At 50.7% G+C, this 21,872-nt stretch overlaps 1 protein-coding gene and 1 pseudogene across 1 annotated transcript in view; both read left to right on the plus strand.

Annotated features, from left to right (window-relative positions):
• The window catches only part of STXBP5L (syntaxin binding protein 5L), a 370,406-nt gene that overhangs the window by 323,973 nt on the left and 24,561 nt on the right, over nucleotides 1-21,872 (plus strand). The window contains exon 20 of the mRNA XM_083170643.1: nucleotides 7,489-7,659. Coding sequence (XP_083026769.1) covers nucleotides 7,489-7,659 — 171 coding nt within the window. The remainder of the gene's footprint in view (nucleotides 1-7,488; nucleotides 7,660-21,872) is intronic.
• LOC146061934 (5S ribosomal RNA) lies at nucleotides 1,988-2,106 on the plus strand (annotated as a pseudogene).

The following is a 21,872-nucleotide window of genomic DNA, read 5'->3' on the forward strand; positions in this document are numbered from 1 at the left end:
TTTTTCTCCCCCCTTTTTTAATCGCCAGATCCTGCTAATTAATTTACAAGCACACAGATGCTCTGCGAAGTATATATATATGTATGTTTATTACCATCTTTCCTTAAAATGTTTCTTATTACCAGCATTTTTCTTATCATAAAGACCAATATGATTATATTATATACATAATAATTTTTTCCTCATATATTATATTATATATATAATTTTTTTCCCCATTCATATATTATTTTACGTATATTTATTTAATCCATATCATCACAAACTAATTTTCAGTAGCATTCATCAGTGTATCAACATTGACAGGGTTAATTGCATATTCCCTGCCAATGATCTACGCACCATATACAGGGTCATTCGCATATCCCCTGCTAATGACTGACTTTGTCCCCATCCAGCTGTCACCAGCTACCCACATCAAGTCCGGTTCGGCAACTGGCTAATGACTTTGAACACCATGCAATCTAACTCAACCCAGTCCATACCGGGGTAATATTACTTGTAACAGAGGGTCTCTCCCTCTTTGATTGCGCCTGCATCCTATGTAATGCACAGGACTTTCCCCGCTTTGACTCGCAGGTTAACTGCACACCTCATCACTTGCCACTTCTGACTGGCCACACTACATGTCAATTAACGGCGGCGCCCAATGATTGGCCGCAAGTTCCGTCATTAGACGGGCTTCCCCCTTCCCCTCCACGCGTCAGTGACCAAGCGTCAAGCGAAACACGTGTCTGACGCGTAGGACACACCTCCCCGAGGACTCCCTCGTCACCGTCCTATCCTGGACACACCGCTCCGGCACCCGCTGCGTTCCTGCTACAGGAAGGACACGCCGCTCCGGCACCTGCTGCGCCTTAACAGCAGGAAGGTAAAGCAGGCTCGAGCCTGCCAGCCCCCACAGCCAAGGGGGACATTCCCTGGTATCCCCCACCCCAGGGCGATCATCTGTCTATGCGCCTTCATTCCGGATAGCCGGCCACCTTACGGGCGGTCATTCCCCCCGGTAGACAGCAGTTATCAGTCTCAGTACTGATAACGTATGGAACTTACATTGTATGTAGTGATTAATACCTATGAGCCTCCAATACCAGTGCTTTTACATGCCGCTTCTATGCATACAATTGATGCTTGTTTAAACGGGGTAGATGTGCATTCTACTCCAGCAGAGCCGCAATCTGCATAGGCAACAGCTGATCTGTTGCCCTGATATCCAATTTTGGCTTATATAATATACATGGATCACGCATCTGATTGAATATTGTTGATTGCTTATTTTTGGTGTTTAACAGCTTGTCTAATTGTCACTATCTATGCCTATGAATATGAAATATAGGTGACTTTGTATCGCCTGCTGCTGCACCTTAAACTTAACCATTCTATCCTGTGACATCACCGTATTACATGCAATTTAACCCCACAACAGTTTTTTTCTGTGAATCTGGTGGCTTAAGCAGTGCATATGTATATGCGGTTCCGGATTAGCATGAAGCCTGCATGACCAAATTGTGTTGACTGCTAATTCAGGTGTCCAACAGGATGTTTAACTGCCATTTTCTCCACTTGTGATTAAATGTGACTTTTTATCACCTGGTACTATATCTCAAACCTAAACCAACCAATCCTGTGATATTACTGTATTGTTTGCTATTTAACCCCACAACAAATATCTTTTTGTGAACCTGGGGCCAGTATTGCATATTTAAGAGACTATCACAGGGTGTGGAGACTGTCTCAGGGTGAATACTACCCCCAAACAGAACCTCCTTTGCAGGAACCCATTTGTGGATCAAACCAATATTGTTCTGTTCAATAAACAGTGTGTAAACAAACCCCGGGGTGAACCAGGTGATCAGACCTTCCAATTCCTGACACCTAGAACACTATCTTTCATTGGACCGAGGGTACATTCATCCCCACCTCTCCCTCTCTCTCTTTTTTCACTCCTACGCTTACTCCCACCAGCGCTACTCTCTCAATTACTTATTTTTACAGCCATACCCCACTGAAAGCGCCTGGTACCATCCGAACCCAGAAGCTAAACAGTGGTGGGCCGGCCCAGTACCTGTCTGGGGAACTAACAGGGAAGAGTCGGTGCTGTAATCTATTCTATCGCTAGAGGTTAAAGCGCGGTGAGAGTTAAGCCCAATTGCTATTTCTTCTACCCCAGTTTCTAATTATATACCTGCTGTCCCCCATTTTTCCCTTCATTTCTTCAATTTTTACATCCTCAGAACACCTTGGGAGGTGTGTCCTGCGCCATCACAACTGTCACTTTCCTCCATGATTAACAATTTTCCAATGTCAATATTTTGCAATGTAAGAGGAACAGTTGATATATAATACGAAATAATTTTCGCTGTACGTATTTATAAACCCATTATCAGTTTGGGTTGCTTTTGATTTTTCCCTCGAAGTGGAGGGACCACATCTTTATCTTAAATGTTGTATCATTAAAAGTTACGTTTTAATATGTAGACACTATTACATTTGCATTATATATTATGTTGATTATTTACAAGTGTGCCCCAAAAAGCCTTGTCGGGTTCCCTTTTGAGTCACCTCCAGACTCCTTTCTTTCAGTTCTAACATTGAACTCTTCTTTTGGGAGCACCACCAACCGCAGACCACAGCCATAAAATCCTAGAGCCACGGTGTGCATGTTGGTCACTATAGATTCATACTGACCATTCAGTTCTAACTTTACCTGTGCCAATCCAACCCAACCCCACTTGAGTTCACACCTACATATTCCCAGACACTCCCAGCGGTTTCCTGGGCACGCCTGCTTTTTTCTAAGCACTCCCACTAAACGGCCGGTTTCCACCCCACACGCCTACTTCCTGTCAGTCACCTTGCAAACAGCCAGCTATATTAAAAAGTAGCAGTATAACACTGCAGGACATCCTTGCGCACATGTACTATGGGCTGTACACATGCGCAGAATATCGATAATCGGCCGACCGTGCGAACTAGGCCCATCTGAACTAGGCCCATTGTGTAGTGAAAAAAATAAATCTTGCTAAACTATACCCAAAGTCATAACTTATACAGTTACGTTAATGACATCACTGTCTGCTTCAGAGGCAAGCCTGTAATAAGCCAATCACAATTAATCAAATATGCTGTTACTGCACATGGTGTAAATGATACCCTCCCACGTCTGTAAAGTTGTGAGTGGGCGGTGGTAGTGTCTGATTTATACAGGAAGAACCGTTCTGCGTATTTTGTGCTACGTGCAATTCTAGCATGCCCAGTGCGTATGTCACAGACCGCCCAAGCTATGGAAAATGAGAGATGCCTTTAATCTCCCTGCAAAGTATTTATTTGTGTATTTATTAACAGTTTCTTACATATCGCACACCTATTCCGCAGCACTTTACAGAGTATATTTGAACAGTCACATCAGTCCCTGCACCAGCGAAGCTGACAATCTATATTCCCTACCACATATACACACACAGACACACACAGACATTGGTAGCCAACTAACCTACCAGTATATCTTTGGATTGTGGGAGAAAATCGGGGCACCCAGAGGAAACCCACACAAGTATGTGGAGAATATACAAACTCCACACAGTTAGGGCCATGGTGGGAATCGAACCCATGACCTTAGTGCTGACCCACTTAAAACTATTTGTACTCATCTGTGCCTGTAGGTGCTGACAGCCACTGTTCGTGGTGCTTAGGGATGCCTCGGCCACCTCACATATTTACTTACAGGTGCGGGTGGGCGAGACGGGGAGATGCGTCCCTCCAGGGTGGGAGGGACGAGCTGGGTTGATGCAGCCCGGGCTGGTCGCCTGGTGGGCAGGTGAGCGGGCTGGTCCGTGGTCAGCCTTGTCCACTGCAGGGTGGGTGGTCGGTCTGGTCTGTTGGTTCCTGGCAGCCTGTGCTGCCTGCGCAGCGTGACCTCTGATGTCGTCACGCTGCGCAGAGCCGCGCTGCCCGGGACAGGAGAAGCCGGGCAGCTGCTGAGCACCCGCTCAGACGCTGCCCGGCATTAGACTGCGCATGCGCCGTCTAATCCCGAAATCCCGGGATTGGAAACACCAATCCCGGGATTGAAATCCCGGCGTTTTCGGAGCCAAATCCCGGGATCCCGTCAATCCCGGGATTGGCCACCCTAGTGGTGCTGATATGGTGCAAGCTCTTAAGGCCCCCATACACTATGCCAGGCATGTCCAACCTGCGGCCCTCCAGATGTGCTAAAACTACACATCCCAGCATGCATTGCTAGCATTCCCTATCATTCTAGCATTCCCTAATAGCCAAATTGTGGCAAGGCATGCTAGGATGTGTAGTTTTAGCACATCTGGAGGGCCGCAGGTTGGACATGCCTGCACTATGCGATTTTGGGCCAATTCCATGCGATTTCGGCACTTGGGTCGATAAATCACGTGAAATCGTTCCAAAGTTGCATGCGTGTGACATTTGATCCAATCCGATGTGTCGTCCCAGGAGGTCGGACGTTCAGCATGTACAATGACGTCCAACCTCCTGCAGCGGGTGGGCGGGCAGCAGCAGCTGTGGAATGAGTGCCCAGCGGGTGGTGCCAGTGACAGTGGGGCGGGCGGTGGTGATAATCAGCATGCTGTCACTGTGTGCAGCGTGCGGGCAGCGGCGACTATTACATCTTTAAAATAACGTGTCAAATGACTGTCCGTGGTGCTGATATGGTGCCAGCTCTTACTGTGCCCTCTCAGTTCTGCATATGAGGCCTGGTAGCTGCACAGGACCTGTAGGTGCTGGCAGCCACTGTCCGTGGTGCTGATGTGGTGCCAGCTCTTACTGTTCCCTCTCAGTACTGCATATGAGGCCTGATAGCTGCACAGGACCTGTAGGTGCTGGCAGCCACTGTCCGTGGTGCTGATGTGGTGCCAGCTCTTACTGTGCCCTCTCAGTACTGCATATGAGGCCTGATAGCTGCACAGGACCTGTAGGTGCTGGCAGCCACTGTCCGTGGTGCTGATGTGGTGCCAGCTCTTACTGTGCCACTGTCCATGGTGCTGATATGGTGCCATCTCTTACTGTGCCACTGTCCGTGGTGCTGTTATGGTGCCAGCTCTTACTGTGCCCTCTCAGTACTGCATATGAGGCCTGATAGCTACACAGGACCTGTAGGTGCTGGCAACCACTGTCCGTGGTGCTGATGTGGTGCCAGCTCTTACTGTGCCCTCTCAGTACTGCATATGAGGCCTGGTAGCTGCACAGGACCTGTAGGTGCTGGCAGCCACTGTCCGTGGTGCTGATGTGGTGCCAGCTCTTACTGTGCCCTCTCAGTTCTGCATATGAGTCCTGATAGCTGCACAGGACCTGTAGTTGCTGGCAACCACTGTCCGTGGTGCTGATGTGGTGCCAGCTCTTACTGTGCCCTCTCAGTACTGCATATGAGGCCTGGTAGCTGCACAGGACCTGTAGGTGCTGGCAACCACTGTCCGTGGTGCTGATGTGGTGCCACCTCTTACTGTGCCCTCTCAGTACTGCATATGAGGCCTGGTAGCTGCACAGGACCTGTAGGTGCTGGCAGCCACTGTCCGTGGTGCTTATTTGGTGCCAGCTCTTACTGTGCCCTCTCAGTTCTGCATATGAGGCCTGGTAGCTGCACAGGACCTGTAGGTGCTGGCAGCCACTGTCCGTGGTGCTTATTTGGTGCCAGCTCTTACTGTGCCCTCTAAGTTCTGCATATGAGGCCTGGTAGCTTCACAGGACCTGTAGGTGCTGGCAGCCACTGTCCGTGGTGCTGATGTGGTGCCAGCTCTTACTGTGCCCTCTCAGTACTGCATATGAGGCCTAATAGCTGCACAGGACCTGTAGGTGCTGGCAGCCACTGTCTGTGGTGCTGATATGGTGCCAGCTCTTACTGTGCCCTCTCAGTACTGCATATGAGGCCTGATAGCTGCACAGGACCTGTAGGTGCTGGCAGCCACTGTCCGTGGTGCTGATGTGGTGCCAGCTCTTACTGTGCCACTGTCCGTGGTGCTGATATGGTGCCAGCACTTACTGTGCCCTCTCAGTACTGCATATGAGGCCTGCTAGCTGCACAGGACCTGTAGGTGCTGGCAGCCACTGTGCGTGGTGCTTATTTTGTGCCAGCTCTTACTGTGCCCTCTCAGTTCTGCATATGAGGCCTGGTAGCTGCACAGGACCTGTAGGTGCTGGCAACCACTGTGCGTGGTGCTGATGTGGTGCCAGCTCTTACTGTGCCCACTCAGTACTGCATATGAGGCCTGGTAGCTGCACAGGACCTGTAGGTGCTGGCAACCACTGTCCATGGTGCTGATGTGGTGCCAGCTCTTACTGTGCCCTCTCAGTACTGCATATGAGGCCAGGTAGCTGCACAGGACCTGTAGGTGCTGGCAGCCACTGTCCATGGTGCTGATGTGGTGCCAGCTCTTACTGTGCCACTATCCGTGGTGCTGATATGGTGCCAGCTCTTACTGTGCCCTCTCAGTACTGCATATGAGGCCTGGTAGCTGCACAGGACCTGTAGGTGCTGGCAGCCACTGTCCGTGGTGCTAATATGGTGCCAGCTCTTTCTTTGCCACTGTCCCTGGTGCTGATATGGTGCCAGCTCTTACTGTGCCACTGTCCGTGGTGCTGATATGATGACAGCTCTTACTGTGCCACTGTCCATGGTGCTGATATGGTGCCAGCTCTTACTGTGCCACTGTCCGTGGTGCTGATATGGTGCCAGCTCTTACTGTGCCACTGTCCGTGGTGCTTATATGGTGCCTGCTCTTACTGTGCCACTGTCCGTGGTGCTGATATGGTGCCAGCTCTTACTGTGCCACTGTCCGTGGTGCTGATATGGTGCCTGCTCTTACTGTGCCACTGTCCGTGGGGCTGATATGGTGCCAGCTCTTACTGTGCCACTGTCCGTGGTGCTGATATGATGACAGCTCTTACTGTGCCACTGTCCGTGGTGCTGATATGGTGCTTGCTCTTACTGTGCCACCGTCCGTGGTGCTGATATGGTGCCTGCTCTTACTGGGCCACTGTCCGTGGTGCTGATATGGTGCCAGCTCTTACTGTGCCACTGTCCGTGGTGCTGATATGGTGCCTGCTCTTACTGTGCCATTGTCCGTGGTGCTGATATGGTGCCAGCTTTTACTGTGCCACTGTCCGTGGTGCTGATATGATGACAGCTCTTACTGTGCCACTGTCCTTGGTGCTGATATGGTGCTTGCTCTTACTGTGCCACCGTCCGTGGTGCTGATATGGTGCCTGCTCTTACTGGGCCACTGTCCGTGGTGCTGATATGGTGCATGTTGATGCAGTAACAATAGCTCCTAATGTGGCATCCCAATACTGCATATGCCCAGGGACCGGATGTTGGTGCAGCAGGTGATAGTGCCAGTGAGGGTATTTTTGCTTCCTAAGTGTATGAGGCATGTACATTATACACTGCACGGTTACAGTACCGCTATATACAGCATGCAAGCACAATCCCCCTCATGACCGGCGCACATGTCTGTCTTCTAGATCACGTTAATGGCCACTGTACAAGTCCAACATCACAGACCTGCAGTTCAGGGAAGCGGATTGCCAGTGCCGATGCCACGAAAGCCAACAGAAGAGGCCCGGGAAGACCCCCGTTTAGGAAAGCACAGTCTGCAGCATGCATGGAGATCTCCCTACCAGTCACTTGTGAAGGTGAGCCCAGATCCATGTAGATGTGACCCGTGTCCTTCTCTCACCTGCTACTACTGAGCATCTGTATGTACATTTCATATCTGAAAGAGCCATTTCTACCCCTGACTGCTGTGTGTAGTATTAGTCTTTAGTACTCTGTGTCTAGAGGTAGCTGGCATGACCCCTTCACCAGAGATATGCGCACTGTAGATGGCATGACCCTCTGTTAGATACCTTTCCAAACACTTTGCATTGGCATGTTCCTAGCCCTGATCTGTGTACTTTGCAGAGACAGTTGTAGAAGTTCCAAATGATCTATTACCACTGGGTGATTCTGCTGCTGCTGTTGTAGGAATACAGGCGGGCTAACCTAGGTGTGAAGATGTCACCTAGGTTAGCAGGTTCTGGGTGGACTGTGAGTGTGGAGAGGAACCAGACCCAGACTGATGGCTCGTTGGTGAGAAGGGGTCATCTAGATCAACAGGTTCTGGAAGTCTGTGAGTGTGGAATGGAACCAGACCCAGACTGATGGCTTGTTGGTGAGAAGGGGTCACCTAGATCAATAGGTTCTGGAAGGCCGTGAGTGTGGAATGGAACCAGACCCAGGCTGATGGCTTATTGGTTAGTAGAGGTCATCTAGATCAGTAGGTTCTGGGAAAGTGCAAGTGTGGTGTAGAACTAGACCCAGCCTGATGGCTCGTTGGTGAGAAGGGGTCACCTAGATCAGCAAGTTCTAGGAGACTGCGAGAATGGAGTGGAACCAGACCCATGCTGATGTCTCGAACATTTATCCTTTTAATAGGTTTAAGTCAGCCAGAGCTGTCGGGCTGTTCTATGTATTGCATTTCAGCTGAGAACAATATATGATAATAAGCCTTGTTGAGCCATGGCTTTTCAGAGAAGGATAGTTGGAGGTTGAAGAAGGCTCCATCTGTAGGTAAGGATGAGTCACCAAGATCAGCAGGTTCTGGGAGACTGTCAGTGTGGAGTGGAACCAGACCCAGGAGGATGGCTCGTTGGTGAGAAGGTGTCACCTATATTAGTGGGTTCTGGGGGACTGTCAGTGTGGAGTGGTACCAGACCCAGGCTGATGTCTTATTAGTGAAAAAGGGTCACCTAGACCAGCAGGTTCTGGAAGACTGTGATTGTGGAGTGGAACCAGACCTAGGCAGATGGCTCGTTGGTGAGAAGGGGTCATCTAGATCAGCAGTTTCTCTCGAGCTGTAAGTATGGAGTGGTCACCTAGGTTAGCAGGTTCTGGGTGGACTGTGAGTGTGGAGAGGAACCAGACCCAGACTGATGGCTCGTTGGTGAGAAGGGGTCATCTAGATCAACAGGTTCTGGAAGTCTGTGAGTGTGGAATGGAACCAGACCCAGACTGATGGCTCGTTGGTGAGAAGGGGTCACCTAGATCAATAGGTTCTGGAAGGCCGTGAGTGTGGAATGGAACCAGACCCAGGCTGATGGCTTATTGGTTAGTAGAGGTCATCTAGATCAGTAGGTTCTGGGAAAGTGCAAGTGTGGTGTAGAACTAGACCCAGCCTGATGGCTCGTTGGTGAGAAGGGGTCACCTAGATCAGCAAGTTCTAGGAGACTGCGAGAATGGAGTGGAACCAGACCCATGCTGATGTCTCGAACATCTATCCTTTTAATAGGTTTAAGTCAGCCAGAGCTGTCGGGCTGTTCTATGTATTGCATTTCAGCTGAGAACAATATATGATAATAAGCCTTGTTGAGCCATGGCTTTTCAGAGAAGGATAGTTGGAGGTTGAAGAAGGCTCCATCTGTAGGTAAGGATGAGTCACCAAGATCAGCAGGTTCTGGGAGACTGTCAGTGTGGAGTGGAACCAGACCCAGGAGGATGGCTCGTTGGTGAGAAGGTGTCACCTATATTAGTGGGTTCTGGGGGACTGTCAGTGTGGAGTGGTACCAGACCCAGGCTGATGTCTTATTAGTGAAAAAGGGTCACCTAGACCAGCAGGTTCTGGAAGACTGTGATTGTGGAGTGGAACCAGACCTAGGCAGATGGCTCGTTGGTGAGAAGGGGTCATCTAGATCAGCAGTTTCTCTCGGGCTGTAAGTATGGAGTGGAACCAGACCCAGAATGATGGCTTGCTGGTGAGAAGAGGTCACCTAGATTAGCAGGTTCTGAGAGTGCTACAATTGCGGAGTGGAACTATCCAGGCTGATGGCTCGTTGGTGAGAAGGGGTCACCTAGATCAGCAGTTTCTGGGAGACTGTAAGTGTGGTGTGGAACCATACCCAGCCTGGTGGCTCGTTGGTGAGAAGAGGTCACCTACATTAGAAGGTTCTGTAGGGCTGTAAGTGTAGAGTGGAACCATACCCAGCCTGGTGGCTCATTGGTGAGAAGGGGTCACCTAGATCAGCAGGTTCTTGAAGACTAGTGTGGAGTAAAACCAGGCACAGGCTAATGGCTCTTTGGCGAGAAGCAGGTTCTGGGAGATTTCATGTGTGGAGTAAAACCAATCCAGGCTGATGACTTATTGGTGAGCTGGGGTAACCAAGATAAGTAGGTTCCCCCTCTGAGAGATTGATCTTTGGGTCAGGAAGCTTAGTAACTAAGATGGCTGGGCTCCCATGTAGTGTTACGCCGGTGGTCTCTGTATAGTGGGTGGTGGTCTTGCACGTCTATGACATTAATACCAAAAGACTAGTAATATAAAATATTATATGTTATTTATTACATGAGCTTTCAATACTCTCCAAAATCACTGTTAAACACTATATGTAGATTTGTATTTGTTTTGCCTCCATCGGGGAACCTTGGGTCAGTGGGGTATAAAGGTGGCTGTAGGTGCTTGTGCTAAATGTACCTCTATTAGCACCCACTGTTCCTGGGAGACTTGGTCTCTACCTTAGTTAGTAGTGACCAGCCAGCTGTTTTGCAGAGGACCATGCTGCCAATGTTCAGTGGATATCCCATTCCTCTCTCCCTTCCTTGGTGGTAGAGAGCAGTGGTGAGCTGCTAAGTGCATAGCTTCCAGTGCCACTTATGTGCTGTTACAGATGGCACTGTCATCCTGGGAGAACTTATTGGGCTAAATTGTAACCCAAATCCATTATTACTGTCCGTGTCAAACGAGTAGAGCATTCCCTCGGATTTACCCTAAATTTTTTTAGCTAGAGAACCAAAGCATTTGGGTGACTGAGTCAGGCTTCATGCCCTATCTCCACAGAGCAGTCGCTTTGTGCCCAGTGTATGGATAAGTCCATACAAGTCTTTAGCAATGGATTCCTCCTCTTTGAATTTAACTTTAGAATTGTTCTCTTCATCCAGACTTTTATAAATGCCACAAATTCCCTGCTTATAATCCAGCCCAGAGGAGTAGGGCTCTCGCCTTCCCCTCCTAGAGGGGTCGGGCTCTCGCCTTCCCCTCCCAGAGGGGTCGGGCTCTCGCCTTCCCCTCCCAGAGGGGTCGGGATCTCCCCTCGCAGTGGAGTCGTGCTCTCCCCTCGCAGTGGAGTCATGCTCTCCCCTCGCAGTGGAGTCGGGTTCCTTCTGTCACTCTGTGTATAGAATATTAGTGTGAGGCTGAGGCCGTTGCAAAGGCCCCGTGGTGCAATGTCCTGATAATCTCTCCGTTGTGTCGACATTGTGTACAACACTACGGACGGTCACTTATTCAGCTGTATCCGGATATATGAGCCAGTTATACAGATAGTCGTGGATATATACAACCAATATCTCTGCCATTTGTAGTTCAGCAGTTGCTGGAGTTCCTGTACTTGTCTCAACCTGTCCTACAGTACTCCTGGGCTTGGATTCCCCTGCCTTATGGTATTCCTGGGCTTGGATTCCCCTGCCTTATGGTATTCCTGGGCTTGGATTCCCCTGCCTTATGGTATTCCTGGGCTTGGATTCCCCTGTCTTATGGTATTCCTGGGCTTGGATTCCCCTGCCTTATGGAATTCCTGGGCTTGGATTCCCCTGCCTTATGGTATTCCTGGGCTTGGATTCCCCTGCCTTATGGTATTCCTGGGATTGGATTTCCCTGTCTTATGGTATTCCTGGGCTTGGATTCCCCTGTCTTATGGTATTCCTGGGCTTGGATTCCCCTGCCTTATGGTATTCCTGGGCTTGGATTCCCCTGTCTTATGGTATTCCTGGGCTTGGATTCCCCTGCCTTATGGTATTCCTGGGCTTGGATTCCCCTGTCTTATGGTATTCCTGGGCTTGGATTCCCCTGCCTTATGGAATTCCTGGGCTTGGATTCCCCTGCCTTATGGTATTCCTGGGCTTGGATTCCCCTGCCTTATGGTATTCCTGGGATTGGATTTCCCTGTCTTATGGTATTCCTGGGCTTGGATTCCCCTGTCTTATGGTATTCCTGGGCTTGGATTCCCCTGCCTTATGGTATTCCTGGGCTTGGATTCCCCTGTCTTATGGTATTCCTGGGCTTGGATTCCCCTGCCTTATGGAATTCCTGGGCTTGGATTCCCCTGCCTTATGGTATTCCTGGGCTTGGATTCCCCTGCCTTATGGTATTCTGGGATTGGATTCCCCTGTCTTATGGTATTCCTGGGCTTGGATTCCCCTGTCTTATGGTATTCCTGGGCTTGGATTCCCCTGTCTTATGGTATTCCTGGGCTTGGATTCCCCTGCCTTATGGTATTCCTGGGCTTGGATACCCCTGCCTTATGGTATTCCTGGGCTTGGATTCCCCTGCCTTATGGTATTCCTGGGCTTGGATTCCCCTGCCTTATGGTATTCCTGGGCTTGGATTCCTGCCTTATGGTATTCCTGGGCTTGGATTCCCCTGCCTTATGGTATTCCTGGGCTTGGATTCCCCTGCCTTATGGTATTCCTGGGCTTGGATTCCCATTTAATGGTACCCCTGGGCTTGAATTCCCTTGTTTTATGGTATTCCTGGGCTTGGATTCCCCTGCCTTATGGTATTCCTGGGCTTGGGTACCCCTGCCTTATGGTATTCCTGGGCTTGGATTCCCATTTAATGGTAGTCCTGGGCTTGGATTCCCCTACCTTTTGGTATTCCTGGGCTTGGATTCCCCTGCCTTATGGTATTCTGGGCTTGGATTCCCCTGCCTTATGGTATTCCTGGGCTTTGATTCCCCTGCCTTAGGTACTCCTGGGCTTGGATTCCCCTGCCTTATGGTATTCCTGGGCTTGGATTCCCCTGTCTTATGGTATTCCTGGGCTTGGATTCCCCTGTCTTATGGTATTCCTGGGCTTGGATTCCCCTGCCTTATGGTATTCCTGGGCTTGGATTCCCCTGTCTTATGGTATTCCTGGGCTTGGATTCCCCTGCCTTATGGAATTCCTGGGCTTGGATTCCCCTGCCTTATGGTATTCCTGGGCTTGGATTCCCCTGCCTTATGGTATTCCTGGGATTGGATTCCCCTGCCTTATGGTATTCCTGGGCTTGGATTCCCCTGCCTTATGGTATTCCTGGGCTTAGATTCCCTCTTAATGGTATTCCTGGGCTTGGATTCCCCTGCCTTATGGTATTCCTGGGCTTGGATTCCCCTGCCTTATGGTATTCCTGGGCTTGGATTCCCCTGTCTTATGGTATTCCTGGGCTTGGATTCCCCTGCCTTATGGTATTCCTGGGCTTGGATTCCCCTGCCTTATGGTATTCCTATGCTTGGATTGCCCTGTCTTATGGTATTCCTGGGCTTGGATTCCCCTGCCTTATGGTATTCCTGGGCTCGGATTCCCCTGCCTTATGGTATTCCTGGGCTTGGATTCCCCTGTCTTATGGTATTCCTGGGCTTGGATCCCCCTGCCTTATGGTATTCCTGGACTTAGATTCCCTAGTTCCTTGCTTGTATGCCTGTAGTAGTAGATCCATGCTTGATACAGAGTGGCTCAGTCCCTGTCTGTCTGTCCTGTTAGGAACCTGTGGTCCTATGTGTATAGCAGTGATCCTGCATCTGTGATGTCATCTCTGTATATCAGTCACTGTGCTAGCATAGTATTATATTATTATTATTATTACTATAGGAATAATATGGGGGAAACAAGGTCAGAGGGGCTTGTGTCTTATAATGGTCATCTCCCATTATCATCCAGTATTTGTGTCAGTCCCTAATTAGTCCCCACACTAATCCTTGTACTGTATATTCCTATAGCAAGTACCTGTATAGTCAGTGGCTGACAGTGCCTCTCCCATTACTATATACAGTGGCTGACAGTGCCTCTCCCATTACTATATACAGTGCCTGACAGTGCCTCTCCCATTACTATATACAGTGCCTGACAGTGCCTCTCCCATTACTATATACAGTGCCTGACAGTGCCTCTCCCATTACTATATACAGTGCCTGACAGTGCCTCTTCCATTACTATATACAGTGCCTGACAGTGCCTCTCCCATTACTATATACAGTGCCTGACAGTGCCTCTCCCATTACTATATACAGTGCCTGACAGTGCTTCTCCCATTACTATATACAGTGCCTGACAGTGCCTCTCCCATTACTATATACAGTGCCTGACAGTGCCTCTCCCATTACTATATACAGTGCCTGACAGTGCCTCTCCCATTACTATATACAGTGCCTGACAGTGCCTCTCCCAATACTATATACAGTGCCTGACAGTGCCTCTCCCAATACTATATACAGTGCCTGACAGTGCCTCTCCCATTACTATATACAGTGCCTGACAGTGCCTCTCCCATTACTATATACAGTGCCTGACAGTGCCTCTCCCATTACTATATACAGTGCCTGACAGTGCCTCTCCCATTACTATATACAGTGGCTGACAGTGCCTCTCCCATTACTATATACAGTGCCTGACAGTGCCTCTCCCATTACTATATACAGTGCCTGACAGTGCCTCTCCCATTACTATATACAGTGCCTGACAGTGCCTCTCCCATTACTATATACAGTGCCTGACAGTGCCTCTCCCATTACTATATACAGTGCCTGACAGTGCCTCTCCCATTACTATATACAGTGCCTGACAGTGCCTCTCCCATTACTATATACAGTGCCTGACAGTGCCTCTCCCATTACTATATACAGTGCCTGACAGTGCCTCTCCCATTACTATATACAGTGCCTGACAGTGCCTCTCCCATTACTATATACAGTGCCTGACAGTGCCTCTCCCATTACTATATACAGTGCCTGACAGTGCCTCTCCCATTACTATATACAGTGCCTGACAGTGCCTCTCCCATTACTATATACAGTGCCTGACAGTGCCTCTCCCATTACTATATACAGTGCCTGACAGTGCCTCTCCCATTACTATATACAGTGGCTGACAGTGCCTCTCCCATTACTATATACAGTGCCTGACAGTGCCTCTCCCATTACTATATACAGTACAGTGCCTGACAGTGCCTCTCCCATTACTATATACAGTGGCTGACAGTGCCTCTCCCATTACTATATACAGTGCCTCTCCCATTACTATATACAGTGGCTGACAGTGCCTCTCCCATTACTATATACAGTGGCTGACAGTGCCTCTCCCATTACTATATACAGTGCCTGACAGTGCCTCTCCCATTACTATATACAGTGCCTGACCGTGCCTCTCCCATTACTATATACAGTGCCTGACAGTGCCTCTCCCATTACTATATACAGTGCCTGACAGTGCCTCTCCCATTACTATATACAGTGGCTGACAGTGCCTCTCCAATTACTATATACAGTGCTGACAGTGCCTCTCCCATTACTATATACAGTGCCTGACAGTGCCTCTCCCATTACTATATACAGTGCCTGACAGTGCCTCTCCCATTACTATATACAGTGCCTGACAGTGCCTCTCCCATTACTATATACAGTGCCTGACAGTGCCTCTCCCATTACTATATACAGTGCCTGACAGTGCCTCTCCCATTACTATATACAGTGCCTGACAGTGCCTCTCCCAATACTATATACAGTGCCTGACAGTGCCTCTCCCATTACTATATACAGTGCCTGACAGTGCCTCTCCCATTACTATATACAGTGCCTGACAGTGCCTCTCCCATTACTATATACAGTGCCTGACAGTGCCTCTCCCATTACTATATACAGTGCCTGACAGTGCCTCTCCCATTACTATATACAGTGCCTCTCCCATTACTATATACAGTGCCTGACAGTGCCTCTCCCATTACTATATACAGTGCCTCTCCCATTACTATATACAGTGCCTGACAGTGCCTCTCCCATTACTATTTACAGTGCCTGACAGTGCCTCTCCCATTACTATATACAGTGGCTGACAGTGCCTCTCCCATTACTATATACAGTGCCGACAATGCCTCTCCCATTACTATATACAGTGGCTGACAGTGCCTCTCCCATTACTATATACAGTGCCGACAGTGCCTCTCCCATTACTATATACAGTGCCTGACAGTGCCTCTCCCATTACTATATACAGTGCTTGTTATACACCTGGAATACGGGACACATGTTCTGAGGCTTATGAGAACCAGGTACAATGCAGATTTCAATTTAGCCAGCCCAAGAACCTGTGTAAATCATAGGTCTCCCATTTGTTATAACAAGCCTTTATACTGTATACCAGTGATTCTCAAACTCGGTCCTCAGGACAACAAACAGGTCGCACTTTCCAGGTCGTCAGACAGGTGCACAGGTGTACTCATTACTCATGGAATCCCCTTATGGACTTATGTCACTTGCTATTCTGGGCCTAATTTATGTATGTAAGTAACGCATAAAAAGCAAGAACCAGGGTATCACCATGCTGCACTGCAGGAGGGGCAGATGTAACGTGCACCTGGGTATCACCATGCTGCACTGCAGAAGGGGCAGATGTAACATGTGCACCTGGGTATCACCATGCTGCACTGCAGGGGGGCAGATGTAATATGTGCACCTGGGTATCACCATGCTGCACTGCAGGAGGGGCAGATGTAATATGTGCACCTGGGTATCACCATGCTGCACTGCAGGAGGGGCAGATGTAACATGTGCACCTGGGTATCACCATGCTGCACTGCCGGAGGGCCAGATGTAATATGTGCACCTGGGTATCACCATGCTGCACTGCAGGAGGGGCAGATGTAATATGTGCACCTGGGTATCACCATGCTGCACTGCCGGAGGGCCAGATGTAATATGTGCACCTGGGTATCATCATGCTGCACTGCTGGAGGGGCAGATGTAATATGTGCACCTGGGTATCACCATGCTGCACTGCCGGAGGGCCAGATGTAATATGTGCACCTGGGTATCATCATGCTGCACTGCTGGAGGGGCAGATGTAATATGTGCACCTGGGTATCACCATGCTGCACTGCAGGAGGGCCAGATGTAACATGTGCACCTGGGTATCACCATGCTGCACTGCAGGAGGGCCAGATGTAATATGTGCACCTGTGTATCACCATGCTGCACTGCAGGAGGGCCAGATGTAACATGCACCTGGGTATCACCATGCTGCACTGCAGGAGGGGCAGATGTAACATGCACCTGGGTATCACCATGCTGCACTGCCGGAGGGCCAGATGTAATATGTGCACCTGGGTATCACCATGCTGCACTGCAGGTGGCCAGATGTAACATGTGCACCTGGGTATCACCATGCTGCACTGCCGGAGGGGCAGATGTAACATGTGCACCTGGGTATCACCATGCTGCACTGCCGGAGGGCCAGATGTAATATGTGCACCTGGGTATCACCATGCTGCACTGCAGGTGGCCAGATGTAACATGTGCACCTGGGTATCACCATGCTGCACTGCCGGAGGGGCAGATGTAACATGTGCACCTGGGTATCACCATGCTGCACTGCAGGAGGGGCAGATGTAATATGTGCACCTGGGTATCACCATGCTGCACTGCAGGAGGGGCAGATGTAATATGTGCACCTGGGTATCACCATGCTGCACTGCCGGAGGGGCAGATGTAATATGTGCACCTGGGTATCACCATGCTGCACTGCAGGAGGGGCAGATGTAATATGTGCACCTGGGTATCACCATGCTGCACTGCCGGAGGGGCAGATGTAACATGTGCACCTGGGTATCACCATGCTGCACTGCAGGAGGGGCAGATGTAACATGTGCACCTGGGTATCACCATGCTGCACTGCAGGAGGGGCAGATGTAATATGTGCACCTGGGTATCACCATGCTACACTGCAGGAGAGCCAGATGTAATATGTGCACCTGGGTATCACCATGCTGCACTGCAGGAGGGCCAGATGTAATATGTGCACCTGGGTATCACCATGCTGCACTGCCGGAGGGGCAGATGTAACATGTGCACCTGGGTATCACCATGCTGCACTGCCGGAGGGGCAGATGTAACGTGCACCTGGGTATCACCATGCTGCACTACAGGAGGGCCAGATGTAATATGTGCACCTGGGTATCACCATGCTGCACTGCAGGAGGGCCAGATGTAATATGTGCACCTGGGTATCACCATGCTGCACTGCAGGAGGGCCAGATGTAATATGTGCACCTGGGTATCACCATGCTGCACTGCCGGAGGGGCAGATGTAACGTGCACCTGGGTATCACCATGCTGCACTGCAGGAGGGGCAGATGTAATATGTGCACCTGGGTATCACCATGCTGCACTGCCGGAGGGGCAGATGTAACATGTGCACCTGGGTATCACCATGCTGCACTGCAGGAGGGGCAGATGTAACATGTGCACCTGGGTATCACCATGCTGCACTGCAGGAGGGGCAGATGTAATATGTGCACCTGGGTATCACCATGCTGCACTGCAGGAGAGCCAGATGTAATATGTGCACCTGGGTATCACCATGCTGCACTGCAGGAGGGCCAGATGTAATATGTGCACCTGGGTATCACCATGCTGCACTACAGGAGGGTCAGATGTAATATGTGCACCTGGGTATCACCATGCTGCACTGCAGGAGGGCCAGATGTAATATGTGCACCTGGGTATCACCATGCTGCACTGCAGGAGGGCCAGATGTAATATGTGCACCTGGGTATCACCATGCTGCAATGCCGGAGGGGCAGATGTAACGTGCACCTGGGTATCACCATGCTGCACTGCAGAAGGGGCAGATGTAATATGTGCACCTGGGTATCACCATGCTGCACTGCAGGAGGGGCAGGTGTAACATGTGCACCTGGGTATCACCATGCTGCACTGCAGGAGGGCCAGATGTAATATGTGCACCTGGGTATCACCATGCTGCACTGCCGGAGGGGCAGATGTAACATGTGCACCTGGGTATCACCATGCTGCACTGCCGGAGGGGCAGATGTAACGTGCACCTGGGTATCACCATGCTGCACTACAGGAGGGTCAGATGTAATATGTGCACCTGGGTATCACCATGCTGCACTGCAGGAGGGCCAGATGTAATATGTGCACCTGGGTATCACCATGCTGCACTGCAGGAGGGCCAGATGTAATATGTGCACCTGGGTATCACCATGCTGCAATGCCGGAGGGGCAGATGTAACGTGCACCTGGGTATCACCATGCTGCACTGCAGAAGGGGCAGATGTAATATGTGTACCTGGGTATCACCATGCTGCACTGCAGGAGGGGCAGGTGTAACATGTGCACCTGGGTATCACCATGCTGCACTGCCGGAGGGGCAGATGTAACGTGCACCTGGGTATCACCATGCTGCACTACAGGAGGGCCAGATGTAATATGTGCACCTGGGTATCAACATGCTGCACTGCAGGAGGGCCAGATGTAACGTGCACCTGGGTATCACCATGCTGCACTGCAGGTGGCCAGATGTAACATGTGCACCTGGGTAACACCATGCTGCACTACAGGTGGGGCAGATGTAACATGTGCACCTGGGTATCACCATGCTGCACTGCAGGTGGCCAGATGTAACATGTGCACCTGGGTAACACCATGCTGCACTGCAGGTGGCCAGATGTAACATGTGCACCTGGGTATCACCATGCTGCACTACAGGAGGGCCAGATGTAATATGTGCACCTGGGTATCACCATGCTGCACTGCAGGAGGGCCAGATGTAACGTGCACCTGGGTATCACCATGCTGCACTACAGGAGGGGCAGATGTAACATGTGCACCTGGGTAACACCATGCTGCACTGCAGGTGGCCAGATGTAATATGTGCACCTGGGTAACACCATGCTGGACTGCAGGAGGGGCAGATGTAACATGTGCACCTGGGTAACACCATGCTGCACTGCAGGTGGCCAGCTGTAATATGTGCACCTGGGTATCACCATGCTGCACTGCCGGAGGGGCAGATGTAACGTGCACCTGGGTAACACCATGCTGCACTGCAGGAGGGCCAGATGTAACCTGTGCACCTGGGTATCACCATGCTGCACTGCAGGAGGGGCAGATGTAACGTGCACCTGGGTATCACCATGCTGCACTGCAGGAGGGGCAGATGTAATATGTGCACCTGGGTATCACCATGCTGCACTGCAGGAGGGGCAGATGTAACATGTGCACCTGGGTAACACCATGCTGCACTGCCGGAGGGGCAGATGTAATATGTGCACCTGGGTATCACCATGCTGCACTGCAGGAGGGGCAGATGTAACGTGCACCTGGGTAACACCATGCTGCACTGCCGGAGGGGCAGATGTAACATGTGCACCTGGGTATCACCATGCTGCACTACAGGAGGGCCAGATGTAATATGTGCACCTGGGTATCACCATGCTGCACTACAGGAGGGGCAGATGTAACGTGCACCTGGGTATCACCATGCTGCACTGCAGGAGGGGCAGATGTAATATGTGCACCTGGGTATCACCATGCTGCACTACAGGAGGGGCAGATGTAACATGTGCACCTGGGTATCGCCATGCTGCACTACAGGAGGGGCAGATGTAACATGTGCACCTGGGTAACACCATGCTGCACTGCCGGAGGGGCAGATGTAACATGTGCACCTGGGTATCACCATGCTGCATTACAGGAGGGGCAGATGTAACATGTGCACCTGGGTATCACCATGCTGCACTGCAGGAGGGGCAGATGTAATATGTGCACCTGGGTATCACCATGCTGCACTGCAGAAGGGGCAGATGTAACACGTGCACCTGGGTATCACCATGCTGCACTGCAGGTGGGGCAGATGTAATATGTGCACCTGGGTATCACCATGCTGCACTGCCGGAGGGGCAGATGTAACGTGCACCTGGGTATCACCATGCTGCACTGCCGGAGGGGCAGATGTAACCTGTGCACCTGGGTATCACAATGCTGCACTGCAGGAGGGGCAGATGTAACATGTGCACCTGGGTATCACAATGCTGCACTGCAGGAGGGGCAGATGTAACATGTGCACCAGGGTAACACCATGCTGCACTGCCGGAGGGCCAGATGTAACATGTGCACCTGGGTATCACCATGCTGCACTGCAGAAGGGGCAGATGTAACACGTGCACCTGGGTATCACCATGCTGCACTGCAGGTGGGGCAGATGTAATATGTGCACCTGGGTATCACCATGCTGCACTGCCGGAGGGGCAGATGTAACATGTGCACCTGGGTATCACCATGCTGCACTGCAGGTGGCCAGATGTAACGTGCACCTGGGTATTACCATGCTGCACTGCAGGTGGGGCAGATGTAACGTGCACCTGGGTATCACCATGCTGCACTGCAGGTGGCTAGATGTAACCTGTGCACCTGGGTATCACCATGCTGCACTGCAGGAGGGGCAGATGTAACATGTGCACCTGGGTATCACCATGCTGCACTGCAGGTGGCCAGATGTAATATGTGCACCTGGGTATCACCATGCTGCACTGCAGGAGGGGCAGATGTAACATGTGCACCTGGGTATCACCATGCTGCACTGCAGGAGGGCCAGATGTAATATGTGCACCTGGGTATCACCATGCTGCACTACAGGAGGGGCAGATGTAACGTGCACCTGGGTATCACCATGCTGCACTGCAGGAGGGGCAGATGTAACGTGCACCTGGGTATCACAATGCTGCACTGCAGGAGGGGCAGATGTAATATGTGCACCTGGGTATCACCATGCTGCACTGCAGGAGGGCCAGATGTAATATGTGCACCTGGGTATCACCATGCTGCACTACAGGAGGGGCAGATGTAACGTGCACCTGGGTATCACCATGCTGCACTACAGGAGGGGCAGATGTAACGTGCACCTGGGTATCACAATGCTGCACTGCAGGAGGGGCAGATGTAACATGTGCACCTGGGTATCACCATGCTGCACTGCAGGAGGGGCAGATGTAACATGTGCACCTGGGTATCACCATGCTGCACTGCCGGAGGGGCAGATGTAATATGTG

The sequence above is a fragment of the Crinia signifera genome, chromosome 2 (assembly GCF_055691185.1).
Source record: "Crinia signifera chromosome 2, ASM5569118v1, whole genome shotgun sequence".
Lineage (NCBI taxonomy): Eukaryota > Metazoa > Chordata > Amphibia > Anura > Myobatrachidae > Crinia > Crinia signifera.